Source organism: Lutra lutra, chromosome 3 (assembly GCF_902655055.1).
Source record: "Lutra lutra chromosome 3, mLutLut1.2, whole genome shotgun sequence".
Classification (NCBI taxonomy): Eukaryota; Metazoa; Chordata; class Mammalia; order Carnivora; family Mustelidae; genus Lutra; species Lutra lutra.
Genome location: NC_062280.1, coordinates 105,418,477 through 105,441,360, shown reverse-complemented (window position 1 = coordinate 105,441,360; position 22,884 = coordinate 105,418,477). Strand labels below are relative to the sequence as shown.

The 22,884-nt window shown below is 51.9% G+C and overlaps 2 protein-coding genes across 6 annotated transcripts; one reads left to right on the top strand and one right to left on the bottom strand.

The window, feature by feature from the left end:
- Positions 1-1,782: 1,782 nt before the first annotated feature.
- LOC125096002 (basic proline-rich protein-like) lies at positions 1,783-12,713 on the bottom strand. 5 transcript variants are annotated; one of them, XM_047722615.1, is made up of 3 exons: positions 12,187-12,713; positions 11,114-11,250; positions 1,783-2,082 (listed from the first exon to the last, which is right to left on the bottom strand). In XM_047722615.1, exons 1-2 carry the CDS (start codon positions 12,711-12,713, stop codon positions 11,115-11,117), a joined length of 663 nt encoding a protein of 220 aa, XP_047578571.1. In that variant the 3' UTR covers positions 1,783-2,082; position 11,114. The 5 variants fall into 5 exon arrangements, 3 of the variants coding, with proteins under 3 accessions (XP_047578571.1, XP_047578569.1, XP_047578570.1); XM_047722614.1 differs by lacking the exon at positions 1,783-2,082 and adding an exon at positions 5,102-5,130; XM_047722613.1 differs by lacking the exons at positions 1,783-2,082; positions 11,114-11,250 and adding an exon at positions 4,565-5,130.
- Positions 11,714-14,567, top strand: TMEM185B (transmembrane protein 185B). Its single transcript, XM_047722612.1, has 2 exons — positions 11,714-11,791; positions 12,688-14,567. Exons 1-2 carry the CDS (start codon positions 11,729-11,731, stop codon positions 13,714-13,716), a joined length of 1,092 nt encoding a protein of 363 aa, XP_047578568.1. The 5' UTR covers positions 11,714-11,728; the 3' UTR covers positions 13,717-14,567.
- The last annotated feature ends 8,317 nt before the right edge of the window (positions 14,568-22,884 follow it).

Sequence of the window (22,884 nt, the reverse complement as noted above, 5' to 3'; positions counted from 1 at the left end):
CACAGGACAGCTACCCTGGTGGCTGTGTTCTGGGTTGTGTGTACTGGGTTGTCTCCCTGGGGGCAGCTGCACCTGGGTGGGGAGAGCTGGAAGCTGCCTGCCTCGCAGCCTCTGCACTCCTCCCAGGATGATCCAGCTCAGCCTGGCCTCGTGGGCAACCTGTCCTTTTCGGCTCCAGCCTGGCAGAACCCAGCCAAGGGTGGCAAAGCCGCCTGCTACCCCTTCTCCCTCCCTCCCTCTCTAACGTTCCTTGGGAAGAAGGAGGTGACCAGAGATCTTTGTTAGTCCTACATCATGCTTGGAACATAGTAGGTGTTCAATAAATACTACTTTCTCCTCCATGGGGTGATGGGAGGCCACACACCGATGGTTCAGAGCTGGGCTCTGGAGTCAGACCGGGGTGCACTCCAGCCCACGCTTTCTAGATAGCTGAGCTTGAACAAGTCACCACCCACCGTGAGCAGGGATTGCAAGGGTGCCCAGCCCAGGGTGTGTGCCATATAAATATTTGATATTGTTTATCTTTTTTTAAAGATTGTATTAATGTATTTGAGAGAGAGAGCGCACACACACAAGCAGGGGCAGGGGGGAGCAGAGGAAGAAACACACTCTCCAATGAGCAGGGAGCCCGATGCTGGGCTCCGTCCCAGATTCCCGGGATCATGACCTGAGCTGAAGGCAGATGCTCAACCAACTGAGCCACCCAGGAGCCCCTGATAATATTTACCTTAGAAGAAGAATCCAGCTGTGTCCAAACGGGAGCCTGAAATGAAACAAAAGCTTGAATCCAGTCATACGGGGTAACGGCTGGGTCCCTACCCTGAGCAATGCCTCTTCCTCGCATATCCCATCTAGAGGTGGGCTCCAGGCTCTGAGAAGTCTTAGACAATCCATGTGTGTTAGCCCCACCACCACCTCGCTTGTGGACCATGCAGGAAACGCCTCTGTCCCACAGTGGGGGCTGGCTTTCAGCATAAACCAAGTAGAAAGTAACTTTTCCCACCGAAGAGGCAATACAGTCAGACTCGCTTCTCCAAAGCTATACACAGAACGCTGATCTCGACAGAAGTTAGAAGACAGCTTTTGGAAGAGCTCCTTCTCATCTAAGAGATGGAAGGATCCGGTTGGTAAGGAAGCCTTGCAGCTGGTAGACAGCATTCCCCAGAATCCATCAAAAGGAATCAATGGATAAAGATTGAAGACGGCAAAACTACTATAAAAATAACCACCTTTCTAAACAGGAGAGCGGCTGACAGTCATGGGCCTGGGCCTTGCCGAGCCTGCACTCGGCCAATCCCGCAACAGCCCCCCAGGGTGGGCTCAATCCACACCCCCCTTTGCAGGAAGGGAAAGATGGGTGCCATGACTAAGCTGTTTGCCCAAGATCTCGTAGCAGGGAAGCAGAGTTGGGATCCAGACCAGGCCTGCCTTGCCTAAAACCCAGGCTTTAAATCACAACTGTGGGGCACCTGGGTGGCTCTGGGGTTAAGCACCTGCCTTCAGCTCAGGTCACGATCCCAGGGTTCTGGGATGGAGTCCCACATGGCGCTCCTTGCTCAGTGCGGAGCCTGCTTCTCCCTCTCCTCCTTGATCTTGCTCTCTCTTGCTATCTCTGTCTCTCAAATAAATAAATAAAATCTTTAAAAAAGAAAGAAAGAAACCACAACTCTATGCCAGAGACAGAGGCGGGAATCTACACACAAGGTCTCGAGGCCAGCCGACAGAAAGCAGGACAGGAAAACTGGGGCCACACAGCCCTGTACCCAGGCGCCGGAAGAACGGCCTAAAAGTATACCCTTTTGCCAGTTCTGCTGGGCTGTTTGCGTCTAGGGAGAAGGAAACGAAGCCAGAGGCCACCACTTGCTGTGTGTGCTTAGAAGCCAGACTTGAGGGGACCCATCTGGGTCCAACGTCCCTGTCCTCTCCCTTTCAGTCCCCATGTTCAGGTGGGGGGATGAAGGAAAGAAACGAACTGATGATTATGTCCACATTTCCACGCTGACAGATGGGGACAAGACAGCGGTGACTAGAGCCCCTTGCTCCCGGGAAGTACACAGGGTTTGCTGCTTAGATTCGTGCTCTCTGCAACGGAAATGGAGATTTCAATGCTCTGACCAAGGCTGCAAGGAAGGGAGAAAAACCAACTGCTCGGGAGTGTGTCATCTCCTCACCTCCTCACCTCCCAGTGAGGCACTGGCCTCACCCGTCTTGCTGCTCTGGGTAGCTGTGACCTGTGATGGGCCAAGCAGGGCCTCACCGAGACCCCAGGCTCTGGGGGTGAGACGAAGTCACTTCCTGGCACGTCTGTGAAATCCTGGGCACTAAATTATTACCTCAGAAAATGGGTTCTTACCCACTCACCCCTCTGTTCACCCAATATCAACACACACATTTCTTTGTGGTTAGAAACAGGCTATCTACGAATTAAATCTTGAAAAACAACTTGGAACTAGCTGTTTGTTCCAGGGGTTTTCCTTGATGAATGGCCAAGCTGAGCTGTAGTGTGGATGTCATACCACTCACTCCTTGTACCGCTGTAGAGACCAGCTGGTGGGGTGCAGGGACCTGGGTTCACATCTTGACTGTGTGCTGGGCCTCCACTGGCCTGAGCCTCCTTCCTATAATGTGGGCAGCCTGCACACCCATACACCTTGCCGCATTTAGAAGCCGTTGTCATCATTATTCTATGAAACAGTGAAAATAGTTCTTGCCTTCTCCTTTCGAAGCCCCTTTTTGCTGGAAAGGGGAAACTGGACGCTTCCTTTACTTCAAAATGTGTTCTTGGATTTTTGGCAATTAAAAAAAATCCTAGATGTTCTTTGTACCTCTCTGCTCCCCACACGCCCCAAACCACTCCCCCGCATATAATTTATGACATTCCCTTTTGATGGTACATCTGCCGTTATGGTACTAATAGTGATTAACCATTTTTGCTGAGTTTTTTTAATCGCTTCCTTAGAAACTGTAAAGTAAAACCTCTTTCTTTAATCCCCCCCACACTCCCCGCCACTCCCCGCACCCCCCCACCCCTTGCTCTGTAAAAGCACTTCGAGTTCAACGAATCACCTGTCTGCCTGGGGGGAAATCTGGTAAGGCTGGATCTGCAAAAGGAATTCACCACGTGAACAGTAACTCACCACTGCAAAGGCTCCCTGGATAAAGCTGGAAAATTTACAGCCACTTTGGGCAATTCGGAAAGATCCTCAGCCATGGTAAATAATGTTTATGTTCTTACAGGAGGAAAATCGAAGACCAGCAGGAACTGCGCAGAATTTCATTTTCTTTCTTGGCGAGGGAGCTGTTGCTCTATGAGAAGAAAGGATGTTCAGTCCAGGTTGTTCTGTTTTGTTTTTTAAAGATTTTATTTATTTGAGAGAGAGCACAAGCAGGGGGAGTAGCAGGCAGAGGGAGAAGCAGTCTCCCCGCTGAGCAGGGTATTTGATCCCAGGACCCTGAGATCATGACCCGAGCCAAAGGCAGTCGCTTAACCAACTGAGCCACCCAGGCACCCACTTGGCCTAGGTTTTAACCTGTGATGTATTTCCAGCCTCGGAGATGTATTTCCACGATGTATTCAGCTGACTGGTGGTGAGAAGCATCCCAGGTCTCCGAGGTGAGCTTATCTCCTCCCCTCGTTGACAATGTCCGGAGCAAGGTACCGGATGGGGCTCAAGATTTATTTCTACACTGGTCCTAAACTATGGTTTTGTGGCTTGAGCAACACCAGCGAACCTCCCCCTGTCTGATGAAAGCAGATGAGCTCTGGCCCAGATACTGACATGAGACCCCCCAGATGGCACATGGTGTTTGATGGGGTTAGAAACACAGACTCTGAGGGTTGGAAAAGGCTTTTCGGGGAGCACCTGGCTAATAGTTCTGAGACCTGGCTGCACACTGGACTCTTGGGAGAGCTTTAAAGAAATTTGGATGCTGGGGCCCACCCTCCAGCCATCTGATTTGGTGAGTCTGGGTGGAGGCCCCCAGGATCTGCACTTGGGAGACCCCGGACCCAACTGGCCCCCATAATCTATAGAGCAGAACTGGGCTCAGGGAGAAGAGAATCAGGTGCCAGTGTTATTTATTTTAGTTATATAAGTTCACCTTTATTTTTTAAAATTTTTATTTTTTATTTATTAAAAAAATAATATTTTTTAAATTTTTTTTTATTAAAAAAAATTAAGTAATCTGTACACCCAGCTTGGGGCTTGAACTCATGACCCCAAGATCAAGAGTCACACGCTCCTCTGACTGAGCCAGCCAGGACCCCAGTTCACCTTCAGTTACAAGCTGCCTAACTCTACCTGGGATCTGAGAGTGGCCCCACCCCCTGCCAGGCATTCTGCTCTCCAGCGGCAGCATAAGGGTTGGGGGAAAGGCAGAGGGCAGGGGACGGTGCTCAAATGTTGATCATTTCCTTTTTTTTTTTTTAATTTATTTATATATATATTTATTTATTTATTTAACAGACAGAGATCACAAGAAGGCAGAGAGGCAGGCAGAGAGAGAGGAGGAAGCAGGCTCCCTGCAGAGCAGAGAGCCCTGTGTGGGGCTCGGTCCCAGGACCCTGAGATCATGACCTGAACTGAAGGCAGAGGCTTTAACCCGCTGAGCTACCCAGGCGCCCTAGATGTTGATCATTTCCTAAACGTGCCAGGCCCTAAGTCTCTACTATCTTCCCTCTGTCCTGTGAAGCAGATGTTATTATTCCCACTTTACAGATGAGAAAACCTAGGCTCAGAGAGGCTGAGTCATTGGGTCCAAGACACACAGTTGGTTAAATGACAGAGCTGGGGTCTGAATCCAGGTGGTCCTTCTTTGGCTCATGCTGGTGTGACCTCAGGAGTCCAGCAAGCGGTGAGATGAGATCAGAGAGATAAACTGAAGCTGGTCAACCAGAGCCTTGAAGGGCAGGTGAGGCATGTGGATTCTTCCCGAGAAACGAGAAGTCACTGAAGGTTTTGGGCAGGGAGAAGGGCACACTGTTGTGCTGTCTGTGTCCTGCGGGCAGGACTGACAGCCCCTTCCAAGCGAGAGCCCCACACTCTGTGCAGGGTAAATCCGGGACCTGGTTCTGAATGATCCCCACAGGCATGTATTTTTGGGTGATTACTGGCTGCTTGGCACCTGTCTCTGAAAGAGTAAAAGACAATCCACAGTGAAATTGGGATTACAGTGTTACAAGTGTCCGCTCCTGCCCCCAGTAACCACATCACTCATCCAGACACATTGCCTACGAATTTACAGGAAGTCTGGGTGAGAGCAGGACTGAGGATCACCTTTGTAAAACAAAGAGATCTTTCGTTGAGTAAATAATTGCGCAAACTACACTGGAGAAGAAAGCTCACATCACACAGGCAAACTGCTTAAACAGTTAAGTGTCACCGATGTAAATGCCAGGAATGGATAACTGAACTACCTATTTGTTCAACAGTATTCTGTAATTCCAAAGTTTCCCATGCATACCCACACATACACAAAATCAGTTTGAATTAGTGATACTTAACTCTATCTGAATGTCTCAGATTAAATTATCCCAGCACTCAGCTTATCAATTGGTAACATTTGGAGGTTACCATGATCGAACCCAAAGAGACCCCTGACCCCACACGGGCACACTCGCACATCCAAACCAGTCCTGGTTTTTAGTTGGCTTTTAATTTGGTGCCACCCTATACCTGAGTAAGCTTCTAATTTCAGCCTCTTTACCTCGTTTAATGTTAATTCTTCACCCTTACAGAGTTTTCCAGACCAAAAGCACTAGACCAGCCACTGCCAGCAAAAGTGGACTCATACCCCCTGCTTGCGAAGGCACCGACCCCGTGTGTGCGAAAGGAATACAGAAAAAAGAAAAAAAAATCTGCCATCTAAAAACACTAAGCTTTATGTATAGCATATTCATTCTTTCAACCCAGCAATTTGATTTCTGGGAATTACCCTAAAGAAATCCTCTGGATGAGAAAGCAGCCATGCGTAGTGGAAAAGACCATGGAGCTCCTTATCTCTGAGAATAACAGAAATAACCCCAATACGCAGCAGACGAATGGGTGAGGGGACTGCTGGGCAGCGCTGTGATGTAGTATCAGAGAGCTATTCAAAAGAGGCTCATAGGAAGCTCCTGGATAGCACGGTCGGTTAAGCCTCTGCTTTCAGCTCAGGTCGTGATCCCAGGGTTGTAGGATAGAGCTCCACGTCCACAGGAAGCCTGCTTCCCCTTCTCCCCACTGCTCGTGCTTTCTCCCAAATAAATAAAACCTTTAAAAAAAAAAAAAGATGCTCACAATGCATTAATGGTAATCTGAGGAATGTTTCTAGTGATGGTGTATCATCACATTTAAGGCACCATTTATTATATGACATACCACAGTTTCATGTATCAGGAAGGGAAAAAACATATCCAGGATGGGTTATCTAACAAGAGGCATCTAAGTAGCTAGGACCTCAAAGGGCTAGTCCCTAAATGCAAGGCGGATGAAAGACAGCTCTTTTGGGCAGAAAGTATGTCTCATCCTTGCCCTGGGTGCAGGGAGGGAAAATGATCACTTGAGAACATGAAACCCATACTCACACAGGTCAGAGTCTGAATTTGCACTACAGACATGGTCTCCAAACACCTCCAGCAAACGCTGAAACTGAATTTAAATTTAATGTAAAGTCTTCTCAAGTTGGCAGTGCCCCCAGGTGACTGTCAGAAGCAGTAGGAACCCAGTTTGGAAGAGGTGAATTTCGAGAGGCTGACGGCAGCTGGAAAGCCATCAGCTGTGATGTTAGAATGGGACGATCAGCCAGTCTTAGAATTAACGTTAAGCTAAAGAGCAGAATAAAATGGCACGTGGGCGATGATATGTCTTTGCAGAGGTGACCAACTAGAAGGAAATACACTAAAATGTTAACTGTGGTTTTCTGTAGCTGTAAGACTAGAACTTTCTTTTTCTTTAAATGACATTTTCCCGATTTTCCTGAAGAAACCATGTGTTTAAGTGACCACACAGGAAACATAAGAGAAATAAATCAGGGTGATAGAAGGAGGGAGGGGGTGACTTTAGGTGGGGTGGTCATGGAGGGCACCTTGGAGGAGGTGACACTGAACGGAGAAGGGGGCAGCATGGGAGAAGCTGTAGGAACTGCTCACCGCTGCCTCCCATATCAGAATGGGGCTTGGATCACAGGGCAGATGCCTGAAACATATTTGTTAAATGAATACAGGAATTAAGGAATAGTTGCTGACTCTCAATGGGTCCCCACCAGTGTCTGCAGTCTCTTCAGTGGGGCCATTCTCACCAGACTGAGCTGATGAACAGGGCCAGGATACCAGCGGGAACCAAGGGCAAAGCTCAGCAGAGAACTGAGGTCATGGCGCTGGGCCTGTTTCCCCACCTACGAAATGAGGTGAGTGCCTTTGCTGCCACGGGGACTCAAAGTCAGCTTCAGCTGACACAGTGCTTTGAAATATTGAGCCCAGTGCAAGCACGAGGGGCTGCCATGTTCTAGGTCTTCGCAAGAGCCCAGTGACACCTCCCTGCAACCTCAAGACCCAGTGGTTTTAGATGAGCTGCTCTGCCGCACACAGCTAACCTTGCTCCATGGTCAGGGGATAAAAGATGCCGCATCAGCTCCAGCCTTCCTGTCCGCCTGTGCTTTCCTGGATGCATTTACTCCTGGATGCATTTCCTGGATGCCAGCCCAGCTGGATGCTGCAGATCCAGAGATGAGAGAGGAGGCCCTGCCCTCGGGAGAGGCACAGCGCCACCAGATGAGTGGGGATCAGGTTCCCCTGGCATGTGACCGACAGTGTAGCTGGGAAAACAAGCCAAAGGAGGCTCACTGCACCTGCTGCCCAGGCAGAAACAATAGCAGCCATTGGGGGAGGGGGGGAGAATTGAGCATACTCTGGGTTTTTGTACATTGTTTCATTTTGTCTTCAACAAGCTGTGAGGTTATCACCATTTCACAGATGGGGGCCAGAGGCTCTACTGGTTAGTTGTCAAGGTCATGGAGCTTGGAACCAGCCCAGCAAGAACTCCTGTCTTGGCCAGAGAGATTCTGGAGTCTGGGCCCCTAGCCTACTAGCATGCTGATGAGTGTGTGTGCACATGTGTATTGCCAGTGTGGGGGCGGGAGGCAGAAGGGGGGCAGGAGGCTGCTGCAGGCCGAGGGGAGACCCTGCCACATTTAGGGACCGAAGGCCAAGGGGCGATGGCGGGCACTGAGGCAGACACGGAGGGTCAGGTGTGCCGTGGCTTTCTCGTGAAAGGGCTGATGTGAGCAAACTCACAAATGGGTCTGAAAGTGAAATGCCCCTGGGCTTTCTGTAGAGGTCATCCCCCTGCCCTAAGCGGCCCACTCAGAGGACATTCAGCAAGTGGCCAAATCTTGAATCCTACCCCTGTTCCAGATGCTCAGGGGGAACTGGCCTGGTGGGACAGGGAGCACACCCAGGTGTCACCAAGGGCAACCCGGGAGCGCAGCATCGTCTCCTGGTCTGTGTGTGGGGGGCCCTTGGGCTCTCCCAGAGCAGGGACCCCTCCTGGAGCTCGGAGGAGGAAGAGCCACGCTGGCCTGAATGGAATTCCAAAGATGGCCCTGGCTGGCTCCGTCAGTGGAGCATGCGACTCTTGATCTCAAAGTTGTGAGTTCCAGTTGTGGGGTGTGGAGCCTACTTGAAAAAAAATAAAAATAGAAAAATTAAGATCCCCCCCTCAGCATTCCCGTGGGTCCTCTGCTCATGCAAACACTAACCGGGGTGCTGCTGTGAGAGGACTTTGCCAATGGAATCAAGTTTACTACTAGGGCAAACTTAAAATAGAGAAATTATCCCGGAGTATCTGGCGGTGCCCCACATAATCATATGAGCTCTTAAAAACAGAAAAAGGCGGCAGAAGAGTGATAGAGCCGAAGGTCCAGTCAGAGACCAGAAAGCATGAGAACTCCATTCACCGTCAGTGTCTCTGAAGGGGGACACACGCTGGGAAATGTGGATGGCTGACAATGTCCCCGGCCGTGAGCTAGCGAGGGCACGGGAGCCTCAGTCCCACAATTCCATGGGAACAAATTCTGCCAACAAGCCTAATGAACGTGGGAGCAGATTCACCACGACATCCTGCCTTAGGCCTTGTAAGACTCTGGCAAAGAGCCTGCCAGGCCGCCCTATGCCCCAGCTTCTGACTGACAGAAACTGTGAGATAATGGGCACTTTGTAAGCTGCTAAATTTGTGGCAATTTCTTACGACAGCATTGGAAACCAAGGACTAATAAATACAGGAGCTATCTGAGGACAGACCGCCCAGGCCCAGGAGTGGATGGCACAGGGCCCGGCATGCAGGCAGTGACAGGGCGGGCTATGGCTGTCACCTCCACACTACTCTGAGGAAAGGGAAGAAGGGAACCACCGGATCTGGGCCAGGGGAGGCACGGTCACCAGAGGGCCAAATTATTCACTCATTCACTCAGTTAGCCTTTCTCAAGCCCATGCTATGACCTAAGCACTGGCCGGGTGTCTAGAACTCTCATGAGGGGAAAGATGGCCCACCAGACTCAAGCCACTGAAATGAGTCCTGTGACAGGAACAAAGTTCCTGATGCTGTGGGAGATCAGAGAAGAATCACCAGTCCCCCAGGGGCCGACAAGGTTTCCCAAGGCCTGAAGCCCTCTTGGGTCTTGGCAGTCAGGAGGGTAAGAGGTTGGGTGGGGGTGGGCTGCCCTGAGAAAAGAAGAGCAGGGCCACAGGATGGAGAGGTCATGCCTGGCACACTCGGGAAGGACAGGGGATGTGGCAGGCCACGGGAAAAGGAATTGGCCAACAGGTGGGCTGCAGCACAGGAGGGCCCTGAGGTCAAAAAGGGAAGATGGACTGAGGATGCTAAGCAGGCAGAAGACCGTGGCAGGGGCAGGGGAGGACCACACATCTCAGGACTCCACTCACCCAGACTCAGGGAATAGGCAGGCCTGAGCAGGTGGACTAAAGCACCCATGTGCCCTCTGTAAATGAATGAATGTACACTTTGCTTTGTGTACCGGCCTCCCAGGTGGCTATGTCATGAGTACCTGGCACATAACAATCCATGTTAGCTTTCGAGGTGAACATAAAGACAAGCGAAAGCCCCTGAGAGACTGACCACATCAGGGAAAACAGCATCACTGGGAGTCCGGGCCTGAGTGCCCAGGAAAGCCAGCTGAAGGGACGGCAGGCAGCAGCCCTCCACCTGCGGCTCTGGCACAGAGCGGGAAGCAGGCCCTGACGTCCACCAGGAAAGGGGCAGTGGCCACATGTGGCAGGGCCACCTCCAAACTCCCTTCCTGGATGAGAACCAGGTGCTTGTCCTAAAGGAGGCACTCTAGAGATGGGAAACACTCCCAGCTCCTGTCTGCCACAGAGCTGGCTGCAGAGGCCCTGAGGTCATCTAGCTACAGGGAGTGGGCTGGGGAGGATTTCTGACTGCTCTAAAGGGGTCCAGAGGTGGTGGCTCTAGCAGGACTTCCTGGTGAGCTGCCCGCAAGCCCTCCCCTCCTCAGGCTTTACACTCCCCAGGGTGGTAATATTAACAGCTCCCATTTCTTTAAATGCAAAGTGCTTTCCATGTTTGATTCATGCGATCCTCAAAACAATCACCCATGTTTTTCTTAGCCCATTTCAGAGTTGGGACCAGTACAAAGGTTTTGCATTTTAAATTGTTTTAACCAGCAAATCCCTTCTTGGAAGGAAATAGTAAAAGACAAACCAACATGAAAAACAGAGCGGAGCAACTCTGGATGGGACAAAGGCTAGAGCCCCACTTAGCTAACATCCTCCCGCCAAACAATGATTCCCAAGGGGTTCTTTAGAAACCAGGGGCCCTGAAGACACATCTAGAAGGCCTGGCAGGGCTCACTTGGTTGCAAGTCCGTCCCCCAGGACCACCCGTTTTCTCCTAGCTGAGGTGTGGGGGAAGTTGTAGGGAGATCTCTGAGAGCTAGGATTGTCCACATCACACCATGCTTCACGAGCATCCTGTTAATGCTGACCTGGAAAAGCCAGCTCCTGCACTGGACCATGGCCCCTACCTCTCTCGGGAAGCCCTTCCTTGTTACCCCACAGAGACCCTGACTGACACTAGGCATGTTCCTCGGAGTCCCGTACCTTAGCATCGACTTTCCATTCCCATTGCAGATGGACTGCATGGGACGGGCGGGGATCTGAAAGACAGGCAGGATGAGCAACTGGGACTCCGCTGGGCAGGGGACAAGTGGAGAAGACAGGAAGGAGTACTCCAGGGTCTGTCCAGTGGGCAAGAGAGAGGGGAGTGCTCCAAATCACAGACCTGCTGCAACAGGGCTGGCCCGTGGAAACCACCTTGGAAACAGCCCAGGAAACTGAGGCCGGGATAGACCAGGGTGAATCTGCTGAGGTCTCTCAGCTGCTAGGTGGCAAGGCCTAGACTAGTACCCAAATTTCTTGACCTCTCTGCTCCAGTGCCCTTTCCCAGTCTGATTCTGTGAGAATCAGATTTAGGCAGGCTCAAAAAGTAAAACTGAGGATTCAGGACTTAAAAGCCCAGAGCCCTCAATATGAGTTTCGTTCTGTTCTGAAACTGTCGGGTGACCTGGGGCAGGAAGCACCTGCTCGCGGGTACTTTGCCTGGTGGCCCCCACAGGGTTCTAACACCCTCCCCCCAGCACCTGCCCTCCACCTCTAGGGTGAAAGGGGCGATGAGGTCCCCGCCGCCGCCTAGGCACTGTGCCTCAGCCATTCCTCATGCAGCGAGAACTGCCATCGCCCTTCCAGGCGGAATCCAGCCCTGGAGGTCATCTTGTCCAGGTAAAGCTCCCCACCCCACCCCGCCCGGGCCCCCCTCCGTCGGCACTGGATAAACAAACCACCCCCTCACTGCACACACACACACACACACACACACGCTCCACACAGGCACGCTCCGCCACGTGCATTCATACCTACCGGCACCCACCCGCCCCCTGCTCCCAAACTCCCACACTCCCACACCCGTCGGCCACGAGCCTTCGCTCGTGCCCACGCCGTTGCCCCTTGGCGCTCCCGGCACGGACCTCAGGACAGCTCCCCAGCCCCGAGGTCGGTTGCCGGCGAGGGGAGGTCCCCCGGCGAGCCCCGCCCCGCCCCGCCCCCGCCCCGGACCCGCCCCAGGCCCCGCCCCGCCTGGCCCGGCCCCTGGGCCGGCCGAAAGGATGTGAGCTCACTCCCGCCTCCCTTCTGCGGGCGCCGCCAGGAAGCGTCCGCCCGAAGTCAGCCGACCAGCCGGCCGGGGTGTCAGTGGCGCGCCCGGCCCCTTCGCCTCCGGCGCCACACGCAGTAGCCGCTTTCCGGATGGGTACGGAATGAAGGCGGGCGGCGGGGCCGAGGCAGGGCCACACACGTAGACGCCACGCCGTCCGGGACCCCCGGGTCGCGCGGGCTGGGCGCGGGCGCGCACGCGCACGCCCACCCCCGCCGCGCTTCCGGCCGGGCCACGTGACCGCGCGCGCACGTGTTCCGGCCACTCCGTGCCGCGGGTCGGAACCTCCTCCGGGTCAGCCCGGGCCACTGCCCAGCTAGACCTGTGGCAGGCGGGGCGGGGAGGCGGCGGGCCCTGGAAGCGGCGGAGACTCGGCGCCCGCCGAGTCGGGCGGAGCAGCGGGCCCGGGGGGGCTGGCGGAGGCGCTGGCGGCGGCATCGCCATGAACCCCAGGGGCCTGTTCCAGGACTTCAACCCGAGTAAGTTCCTCATCTACGCTTGCCTGCTGCTCTTCTCGGTGCTGCTGCCCCTCCGCCTGGACGGCATCATACAGTGGAGCTACTGGGCCATCTTCGCCCCCATATGGCTGTGGAAGCTGCTGGTCATCGCCGGCGCCTCAGTGGGCGCGGGCGTTTGGGCCCGCAACCCTCGCTACCGCACCGAGGGGGAGGCCTGCGTGGAGTTCAAAGCCATGTTGATCGCCGTGGCCATCCACCTACTGCTGCTCATGTTCGAAGTCCTGGTCTGCGACCGGGTGGAGAGGGGGACCCACTTCTGGCTGCTGGTCTTCATGCCACTGTTCTTCGTATCCCCAGTGTCCGTGGCCGCCTGCGTTTGGGGCTTCCGACACGACAGGTCGCTAGAGCTGGAGATCCTGTGCTCAGTCAACATCCTGCAGTTCATCTTCATCGCTCTGAGGCTGGACAGGATTATCCACTGGCCGTGGCTGGTGGTGTTCGTGCCCCTGTGGATTCTCATGTCGTTCCTCTGCCTAGTCGTCCTCTATTACATCGTCTGGTCTCTCCTGTTCCTGCGCTCCTTGGATGTGGTCGCGGAACAGCGGAGGAGCCATGTGACCATGGCTATCAGCTGGATAACGATCGTCGTGCCCCTGCTCACTTTTGAGGTTCTGCTGGTTCACAGATTAGATGGCCACAATACATTCTCTCACATCTCCATATTTGTCCCCCTTTGGCTTTCTCTAATAACTTTAATGGCCACGACATTTAGGCGAAAAGGAGGCAACCATTGGTGGTTTGGTATTCGCAGAGATTTCTGTCAGTTTCTGCTTGAAATTTTCCCATTTTTAAGAGAATATGGGAACATTTCCTATGATCTACATCATGAAGACAGTGAAGATGCTGAAGAAACATCAGTCCCAGATGCTCCTAAAATTGCTCCAATGTTTGGAAAGAAGGCCAGGGTAGTTATAACCCAGAGTCCTGGGAAATACGTTCCCCCGCCTCCCAAATTAAATATCGATATGCCGGATTAAACTCCTCTTCTGGAGAGCACCCATCTGTGGGTGGGGAACCATATACACACGCAAAATCCACCTTACTTTTGCCTCTTTGTTCATCTGTCCCAAACTTGGAACTGAAAATAAGCGCCAAACACCATCATCTCATGCCTCGTTTGAGATTGATGCCTGTCAGTCATTCATCAGTATGCATGGTAGATGTAGGAGGTCATTTTAATACATGGCTCTGTGTGTGTGCACATGCGTGTGGGGTGTGTGTGTGTGTGTGTGTATGTGGTGTATACATGTGAGAGAACTTGCAGTCCAGGCTAGTGCATTAAAAGCTAGCTTGGGAGCAGTCAGTTGAATAGTAGGTCCTCAAACGAAATAAATACACAGCTGGGGTGTTTTGTTTTGTTTTTTTAATGGTACTATGCCTATGGAAAGTATTGTTTAAAAGTATTTTTATACACTGCTAGTGTAAAGTTGTATTTCAGATTGTACTTGTGACATAATAGCAAATGTAAAGAATTCTCTTTCCCTCCACTTGTTCATAAGCCTTAGAGTTGTTATTTTTAGTATTCCTCCTGTTAAAAGAGTTTTTCTTTGGGCTTTGCTGATACTTGTCTTTAATATCATAAAAAGTGAATTTTTCTAATGAAATGAATCCATGCATATACGATATTTATGTGACTATTTTAGCAGCATATTTTGTTGGATTCTAGTCTTGTGCATTACAATGTATTACGTTACAGTATTTTTTTAAGTTTGTACGTGAAGATATGTGTCTGTTGCGGCTGTCCTTAAAACATTAATATGTACTCAGTATAGGATCTTCTCAAAATACCAGGCATAAAAATAGGGATCGAAAATCCCATGGCTCTTAATATTCAGGTTTTAAATGACTCAATCTACACAGTTTTAAGGTCTCTGTTAGTAGAGGGAGGAGCCACCGTCCTTTGGTAACAGGTGACATGCTCTACTGTGATAACCAGGCCATAAAGTGATACTATTCATTTAGCACCTAGACTTTTCCAACACAGGTAATAACATCTCTTCAGGAACAACCAAAATAAGCAACAAGTGATTTGTTCATTGCTAAGAGTCTTAGAATATTACTTGGTTATAATAAAAAAAATGTTACTTGTCATCAGAACGCTGGAAGGAGTAGCCTTAAACAAAGCACGGCCGACAAGATCAGGTATTATTTTAAGGTCCAGACTTTTTGATCTGTCAGCCACAGGAAAGAAGAGTTGAGGTTATTTGTAAAGTAAGTGCAGGGTCCTTATTTAGGTACTAGTGGTACACCAGGGAATCAGAAAGGTAGAAGCCACATTCTGGGAGAATAATACTCTTCTGAGAACAAATAAATACTTTCAAAAGGAGGTTGAAATAGAAAAGTGTAATGATACTATTACAGGAGGAAAGGAAGGAGGGAATCCATTTTTTTTTTTAAAGATTTTATTTATTTATTTGACAGACAGAGATCACAAGTAGGCAGAGAGGCAGGCAGAGAGAGAGGAAGGGAAGCAGGCTCCCTGCTGAGCAGAGAGCCCGATGCGGGACTCGATCCCAGGACCCTGAGATCATGACCTGAGCCGAAGGCAGCGGCTTAACCCACTGAGCCACCCAGGCACCCAGGGAATCCATTTTTATCATTAGCCACTTAGTAAAAATGATCTGAATTGCTGGTCCAGGACTGCAAGTCAGTAACTTGATTTACCCAGCGAGAGGCCGTGCCAGCACCAAAAGCTCGTCCTGAGAGCCTGGCTTCCTGAAATCCTGAGGATGCCACAGCTCAGTTCAGTCACCTAGGACTGTGCTAGGCTCGCTTGCTGTGTCTCACGCACACGCACACAGACACACTCTGAGATGACACCAGCCCTCAAAATGTGGGAAGCAGCCTGAGCAGCAGTAACATTTTATCAGCAAGGATTCATTCATTTCTCAAATATTTATTGAGGACCTAACTGAGCCAGCCATGATCCAAATGCAGGCCCTCTCCACACCCACAAAGTACAGTCAAAAGGGACCATGAGAAAACAGGGTCATCGCAGCACCCTACCTGTGGGAGGGAACAAGCCAAGAACAGGATATGCAAAATGCCCCTGGGAGCTTCAGGCCCCTCTTGTTTTCCAGGAGCCTAGAGACCCTGATCACCCCTCCACTGCCAGACACTAGCTAGAAGACCCGAGTAAGATTGGGAGTGAAGGAGCAGGATGCTGGAGGAATCCAGGTTAGGGCTTGGGGGATCCCAGCCCCTCCTGGCTACGGATTCAGGCTAGAGGCTTGTCCCTCCAGACAGTAATGGGTCCTCCCCACACTCCCACAGCCCTGCCCCACCAGTGTTAGAGAGCCAGGGTCTGAAAGTGATCAGCACCCCCTCACCCCAAGGTGGGCCATCCCCTGTCATGCTGGCCTCAAAAGCATTAGCTAAAACCAGTGGGAATGTCAGGTCGTGGAAAGTTTGGAAAAAAATCTCTCAGCTGTGCTTGCGGACTTGCTAATTGCCTTGTAATGCAGACTAGCCACAATAACACCGCATGTGTTCAGTACTGTAAGGGCAGTTTCTTCTACAGGATGATGGATTCGCTCTTGCTTGGAAATCTCGGTGGCTTCCTAGTACAGACTCCTGCTCACCAGCCTATGAGTCCGCTGCGGTGGTGACAGTGCGGGGTGTGGGTCTGATGGCAGGTGTCAGCTCCATAGCGCGTCCGGGATTCCGTGCTGCGTCGTGGGTGGTTGTCGAGTGTACCCTGCGGCCCGTTCTTCTTTCTCCTGGCAGAAGTACAAGAGGCTAGGTCAACCCCTGCCAGCACTGCATGGCCCCTGCCCACCCGTGGTGTCTGTCGGGGATACTCATTCCGCAGCCGAAGCACAAAGCCAAGCCCGACCCTCAGTGGGGTGGGCTGGCACATGCCAGCGGAAGCAGGACAGGCTGCCCTGCTGTCCAAAGATCGATTTTCAAGACTGGAAAGGAATCAACATTTGTAGTTGATTGTGAATGATTTTCCTCTGCTGTTTTACAAACATCCTATAATATTCAAAAGTTCATGGTTTCTAATAAGAATGAGGGAATCTGTTCGGAGAGGGGGGTGACAAGGGATTCGAGGGGCCATGAGGAAGACCCTGTGCAGACCTGTCCGGAAACTGGGGCGAGGTCCTGGAAGCTTCCTCCAGGACGGGTTGGTGACCTCGCTGTCCTCGGAGGGCAGCCCTGGGGCTCCTGGAAGGTGATTTGAAAGGGGCCAGGCGGGAGGTGCTGGGAAACGAGGATGAAGCAGAGTCTAGACGGGCCTCCCCATCGGCCCACTCCTGGGTTCTGGGTGGCAAACAGCGACAGGACAGACTCTGGAAGGGTACTCTCAGGAGCATACAGTAGTTCCACACCGCCCGGAGGCCCGGGATCCAGTCAGCCAGTGCATGGGGGTCAAGAGAAGCTGCACCCAGGCCGGGGTGCACATGGGGCTTATTTGGTGGGGATGCCCCAGTGTGGGCCACCTGACACGGCCACCAACACAGTACATGTCACCAGCCTCCCCCCGCCACCCCCTCACTGCCACAAGTAATCCTCGGCTGTCTGCCGGGATCTCAAGATGAAAATGCCAGGAGGGAGGTGATCGCTTTCCTCTCCTTCAGCGACTCTCTGGCCCCTTTAGCTTTAGTAGGAGGGAGGCCTCTGCCAGAACTCATGCAGTAGAGGGTTTGCCCAAGAAGGGAGGGGGCTCAGATGCTGGGTCACCAAAGATGAGGACCAAAATCCACCAATCCCTCGGGAGGAGGGGGTGACACCCCCCCCATGCTTACACTGCAGACTCCCAGCCCCACCCAGCCTCCACCTAGCCTGCTCTGCCTGTGTCCCCCAGCAAAGCAGTGGCTCCCCCTTCCCTGAGAGATGAGAGGCGGTTCCTGATCCCAATCCCCAATCCCCAGCTGCTTCACCCATCTCTTCTTCCAACCCTCCATCTAGGATCCAGGGAGCCATCTCGCCCTCCTCTAGTTTGCCATGATTCCATCTGTTCTAGAAGGTGTGGATTGAAGTTAATGACCACAACAGGGTCCCCCCTTTCCCAACCATACCTCTGGAAGAAGTGCATCTCCTCTCTCCCGACCAGCCATCATGGCGCCACAGACGGAGCACAGGAGCAGATGTGGGAGAGCAGCTGCCTTCTCTCCGCACAACCAGACAGGAAAGGTTTGCAAAATGCAAAATCAATATCACTCCCCTGCTCATCTACATTTTTTTTTTTTTTTGGTCCTGGAAAATACGGTTATTTTTCATTAAAAGAAGTTAATATAATGGACTTAGTTGTTTTTACATGAATTAATATTTTCAAACCTATTGGCTTTGATTTCTTTCATGCTAAATATTGATATAACTCACTTAAACCAAAGCTTCTTGGGGTCCTCAAGCATTTTTAAGAGTGTGAAAGGGATTCTGTGAGCACAAACTTTGTATGTTACAGTGGGAAAAAGAGGAAAGAAAATTAAAACTGGATGAAATATATTAAAATCAGCACAACATAGCAGGGTTGCAAAATAAAAGACACTGTTCTTTAAAAAATGTATATACATATGTATATATGTATATATATACACATACATATTTTAATTTTAGAGAGAGCAGGGGAAGGTGCAGAGGGAGAGAGCATCTCAAGCTGACTGTCCTGAACTCCTGAACCAAGAGCCTGGCCCAGGGCTCGATCTCACAACCCTGCCATCAGGACTTGAGCCAAAACTGAGTCAGACAACTGACTGAGCCACCACCCAGGCGCCCCTAGATGTCCTTTCTGCAGCGGATCACAGGATGGCTTCTTCCTTCTGCGATTCTCCATACTCGCTTTGTCCTCAGCAGGCCCCTGGTTTAGTTGGGTTATGTAGCCCAGTGGGGTAACTCACATTTGCCCCTGCAGGGCCTGAGCCATTTGCTGGTCCTGCTGGTGGCTTTCATTTCTCTAGAACTGAGAGGAGCCTAGGGGACTGCCGGGATTCTGGCCACAGGCCTCTCTCCATATTGTGGCAGCGACGCTATTTGCCCTCCATAGTCCTTCTGAAGGGCAGTTGTGTTGGCTGGGGTGGCTGATAATGACCTCCAGGAAGAAGTGGGGATGGACGGCCACCCCCCAGGGTTCACAGGCCACCTTCCATCTGCGTTTGCAGGATATCCTGTTTGTTAAACAGCCAGCAGAAGGGCGGGGCAGGGGAAGTGGGTTTTGAAGCCTTTCTCCACCGCAGCTCTGCCTCCTCCCTGCCTGTGTGTGTGTCTCCTGCCTCTCACCCCTGCACCAGGCCTCAGCCACAGCCACCCAGGGTCTGGAGCTCTGTACTGGGACATAAGTGACACTCCTGTGCCAAATTTTGGGCCCTGTGTCCATCCCATCTCTTGCTTCACCCAAACCCCTACCCCTGCCCTCCCGGAAAGGTACCTCCCTGGGGTGACACTAGCCCTCCTTTCTCTTCTCCAAACCATGACCCTCCTCCCTCTGGCCTCCCCTTGACCCAAGACACTCTCTAGAGCTGGAACATGACCAGCCACAGGCGGCCAAAGTTCCACCCCTTGTAGCTACCCTGTCCTTTCCACCTTGCCCTTCCAGTCTTTACCCATGGGCAGTGGGTAGGGTGGGAAGTTCAAAGACTTGCCAACTTGCCTGTGACCATTCTAGGAAGTCAGCCCCCACCCCCGCCCATGCACCCTGGGTAACCTGCCACCAAGGAAAACAAAGTCTGGGCCTCCGTACTCTTGGTAGCAGGTGCCCCAGGCCTGTGCCGATGTCTAGCTGGGGCAGCCCCAGACCTGCCCCTCGGGCTGCCCTGCACCACCCCCTCCACCCCCACTTCCCACTGTGCAGCATATTTAATGACATATTGGCGGGGAGGGGGGGCCTTGCTGTCCTGATCATTCGAACATTGCTTAAGTCTTCTTTCTCTATTCAAGGTCTGGCTTGTCCTTCTCCTCAGTCCACCTCCGCTTAGCCTCCTACTCTGTCCTTGGTCCCTGAGAGATCCTTGTCCTTTTGCACAGGACACCTGAGCCTGGCCTTCTGGCTCACCTTGAGGACCAGGCCAGGCTCTGCCCAGTCCGTGCTCGCTGTGACTCACAGGGACTCTAACAACATTGGACACATGCCCAAGATCTGGGAGATCAGGGCTATGACCACCTTGGCCCAGGCCCAGTCCTCGGGAGTCCAAACAGGGACCGTCTGGGATTGTCTCTGATGGTCACTGTCCTCCCAAGAGACTTCAGGCAGAAGTCATAAGTGGGGAGAAGGGGGCTGGCCTGGGGTGTCACTGAGGCCCTGTCTTACCCACATACCCCAGTGGAGGACCCTTAGCTGTGGGGAAAGGGCCATGTCAGAGCAGGCCATGGGGGCCATCCTGTGCCCCACTGGTGGCCCGGGCCAGCCCCATGGGTCCATGGGAGGGAGAGGCCCAGAAAGGAAGAAGATGCAGCCTTCACCCTGAGGAGGACAGCATGCTCCCACACCACAAGGTCAAGCAAGATTGGCCATGGCCAAAAACACGGTCTTAGCTCAGACTGCCATAACCAAACACTATAAACCGGATGACCTAACACAGATGTATTTCTCATCGTTCTGGAGGCTGGAAGTCCAAGCCTGGGGAGCCAGCATGATCAGATTCTTGGGAGAACTCTCTCTGCAGCCTGCAGATGGCTACCTTCTCGCTGGGTCCTCACATGGCAGAGAGAGAGAGGAAGCAAGTCCCTCCTATCTCTTCCTAAAAGGACACTACCCTCAGGACCTCATCAGAGCCTAAGGATCTAACAAAGACCCCAGCCCCAAATACTGTCCCATTGGGAGGTAGGTTTTGGTGTGTGAATTTGGGGGGCTATGGGGGGACACAAGTCAGTCCACAATGCACACGAAGCCCAAAAGGCCCAAAGGCAGGGGACCAAGTCTAACATTCACTCAGCTCCCATTTCCTGAGGACCTACTGTGTACCAAGCGCAGGGGGCTCATCGCAAATGAGACATGGCCAGTCACCCAAGGCCCAAGAATGTCCAGGTGAGTGACACTGATGCCCAGTGGGGCCTCGGGACAGCAGCACCAGGAGAGAGGAGTGGGGCAGTGCTGGACTGTGACTGGGGCCCGCCCACTGCTGATGTGGAGGTCTCTTAGCACAGGCAGGCCCAGGGCCGCAGTAGGAAGGAAGAAAGCTCAGTCAGGATGCCCTGGCGATAATTGATGGTGACTTAAACAATAAGGAACATCACAGGAAATCCAGAGGCAGGACGAGAAGTGTCCCACGTGCCCTGCTCCACATTTCATCAAGGAAGGCTGGCCTTCCATCTTGCGGCTGTGCCGTTCGCAGCCTCAGCTCCTGGGGACATCTGCCTCCTGGTCAGCAGGCACAGCTGCAGGTGTCACAGTCATGTGAAGTGATGGTCACCCCAGAAGAATGGTAGTTCTCCCGAAGGTCTCTTTTTATCAGAGTGGAAAGCTTCCCCAGAGTCCCTCCCTTCCTTCCAAGAGGTAGGGATTAGGACGTAGACCCTGTGAGGGCATAGACCTGCCCTGATCCCCATCCTGACAGAGGGTGGAGGGTCACCATCTGCGCCGTGGAGGTGAGCCTGGGGACAGTCCCCTGGAGGTCATGATCACCAACCCCAGTCAACACAACTGCCCTTCAGAAGGACTATGGAGGGCAAATAGCATCGCTGCCACAATATGGAGAGAGGCCTGTGGCCAGAACCCTGGCAGTCCCCTAGCCTCCTCTCAGTTCTAGAGAAAGCTGCCAGGAGAGGAGCACTCAGGGGACCAGATGTCCAGGGTCTGCTAGGAGGGATCCAGGAGGTAAGGGAGGGATCCAGGAGAGGAAGGGAAGCGGATCTCAGGTCATCACTAGCCTTGAGAGCTGAATGGTGAATTTTAATACCCAGAAGATCATGGAGACTGCCAAAGGATTTAAGAAGATTTATGTTTTAAAAGATCATTCTATCACAGCAAATAAATAAATAAATAAATAAATAAATAAATAAATAAATAAACCTGGAAAGAACCTAAATGCCCAAGAACTGTGGATTAGTTAAATACTTTGTGGTTACAAAGGTTGGAATCTTTTTTTTTTAATTAATTTATTTGTCAGAGGGAGAGAAAGAGAGAGAGCATAAGCAGGGGGAGCAGCAGGCTCCCGCTGAGCAGGGAACCTAATGCAAGACTCAATCCCAGGACCCTGGGATCATGACCTGAGCTGAAGGCAGACACTTAACAGACTGAGCCACCCAGGCATCCCCAAACACTGAAATCTTAAGCAGTCTCTCTCTCTCTCTTTTTTTCTTTTTTAAGATTTTATTTATTTGAGAGAGAGAGAGAGAGAGAATGAGAGAAAGAGAGAGAGAGAGCATGGGGGGGGCAGGGTCGGAGGGAGAAGCAGACTCCTCACAAAGCAGAGATCCTGATTCAGGACTTGATCCCAGGACTCCAGGATCATGACCTGAACTGAAGGCGTCGCTTAATTGACTGAGCCACCCAAACAGCCCTTAAGCAGTCTCTTAAATACATACTTCATAAAGAAATATCATAAAAGAAATATATAGAAATATTTTATAAAATAAATATAAGGAATTTTCAGAGTCCATGAAAATATAGTATTATACTAAGTCGGGGGAGGGCAGGGAGGGAAATTGAAGATAAAAACAATGTTAAAATATCCATAGAAAAAAGACTGAAAGGAAATGAACCCAAGTGGTACAGGTGCTTTTTTCTACTTTTCCCTATGTAATCATTTTCCTACAGTGAACATGTTTAACTTAGACATTCAGAGAGGGGAGTCATTTGGGAGTCATTTCGCATTTTGACAAAGTACAGCTGTTCTAGGGACAATGAGTAAAGGGGAAGGAAAAGGTATGAGAGGCATTAATGAGCAAACTCTGCTAAGAAGTTTGGGACGGACAGAGAGCATTCTGAGTCTGAGATGTGACCTCAGTGGTGAGGCGGGAACACAATTCAGAACCCCTTCCTGGTGCAGGAAGCAAAGGGGTCTTCCGGCAGGGACCTCCTCGTGGAGGGTGGAGGGCAGCAGCCGCCACTGCCCAGAGCCCCAGACCATGGGTCCCTGGCTCGGGCCTCCACTCCCGCTCCCCGCCAAGCCTTCCTTCCTCTGAGAGGAAGACCACTGAGTCACCTGCGCTGTACCTGAGACGGCCAGCCTCCCAGTGCATCCATGTTAAATACTAAGGAGAGAGGA

Excerpts from the sequence above, each read along its gene's own strand:
- TMEM185B (XM_047722612.1), top strand. The coding sequence starts at position 11,729 with ATGCAGCGAGAACTGCCATCGCCCTTCCAGGCGGAATCCAGCCCTGGA. Across the intron at positions 11,792-12,687 it reads CTGGAGGTCATCTTGTCCAG|GACTTCAACCCGAGTAAGTT; the intron begins GTAAAGCTCCCC and ends GGCCTGTTCCAG.
- LOC125096002 (XM_047722613.1), bottom strand. The coding sequence starts at position 12,713 with ATGAGGAACTTACTCGGGTTGAAGTCCTGGAACAGGCCCCTGGGGTTC. Across the intron at positions 5,131-12,186 it reads CCCGCAGAAGGGAGGCGGGA|AGACAGGTGCCAAGCAGCCA; the intron begins GTGAGCTCACAT and ends TTACTCTTTCAG.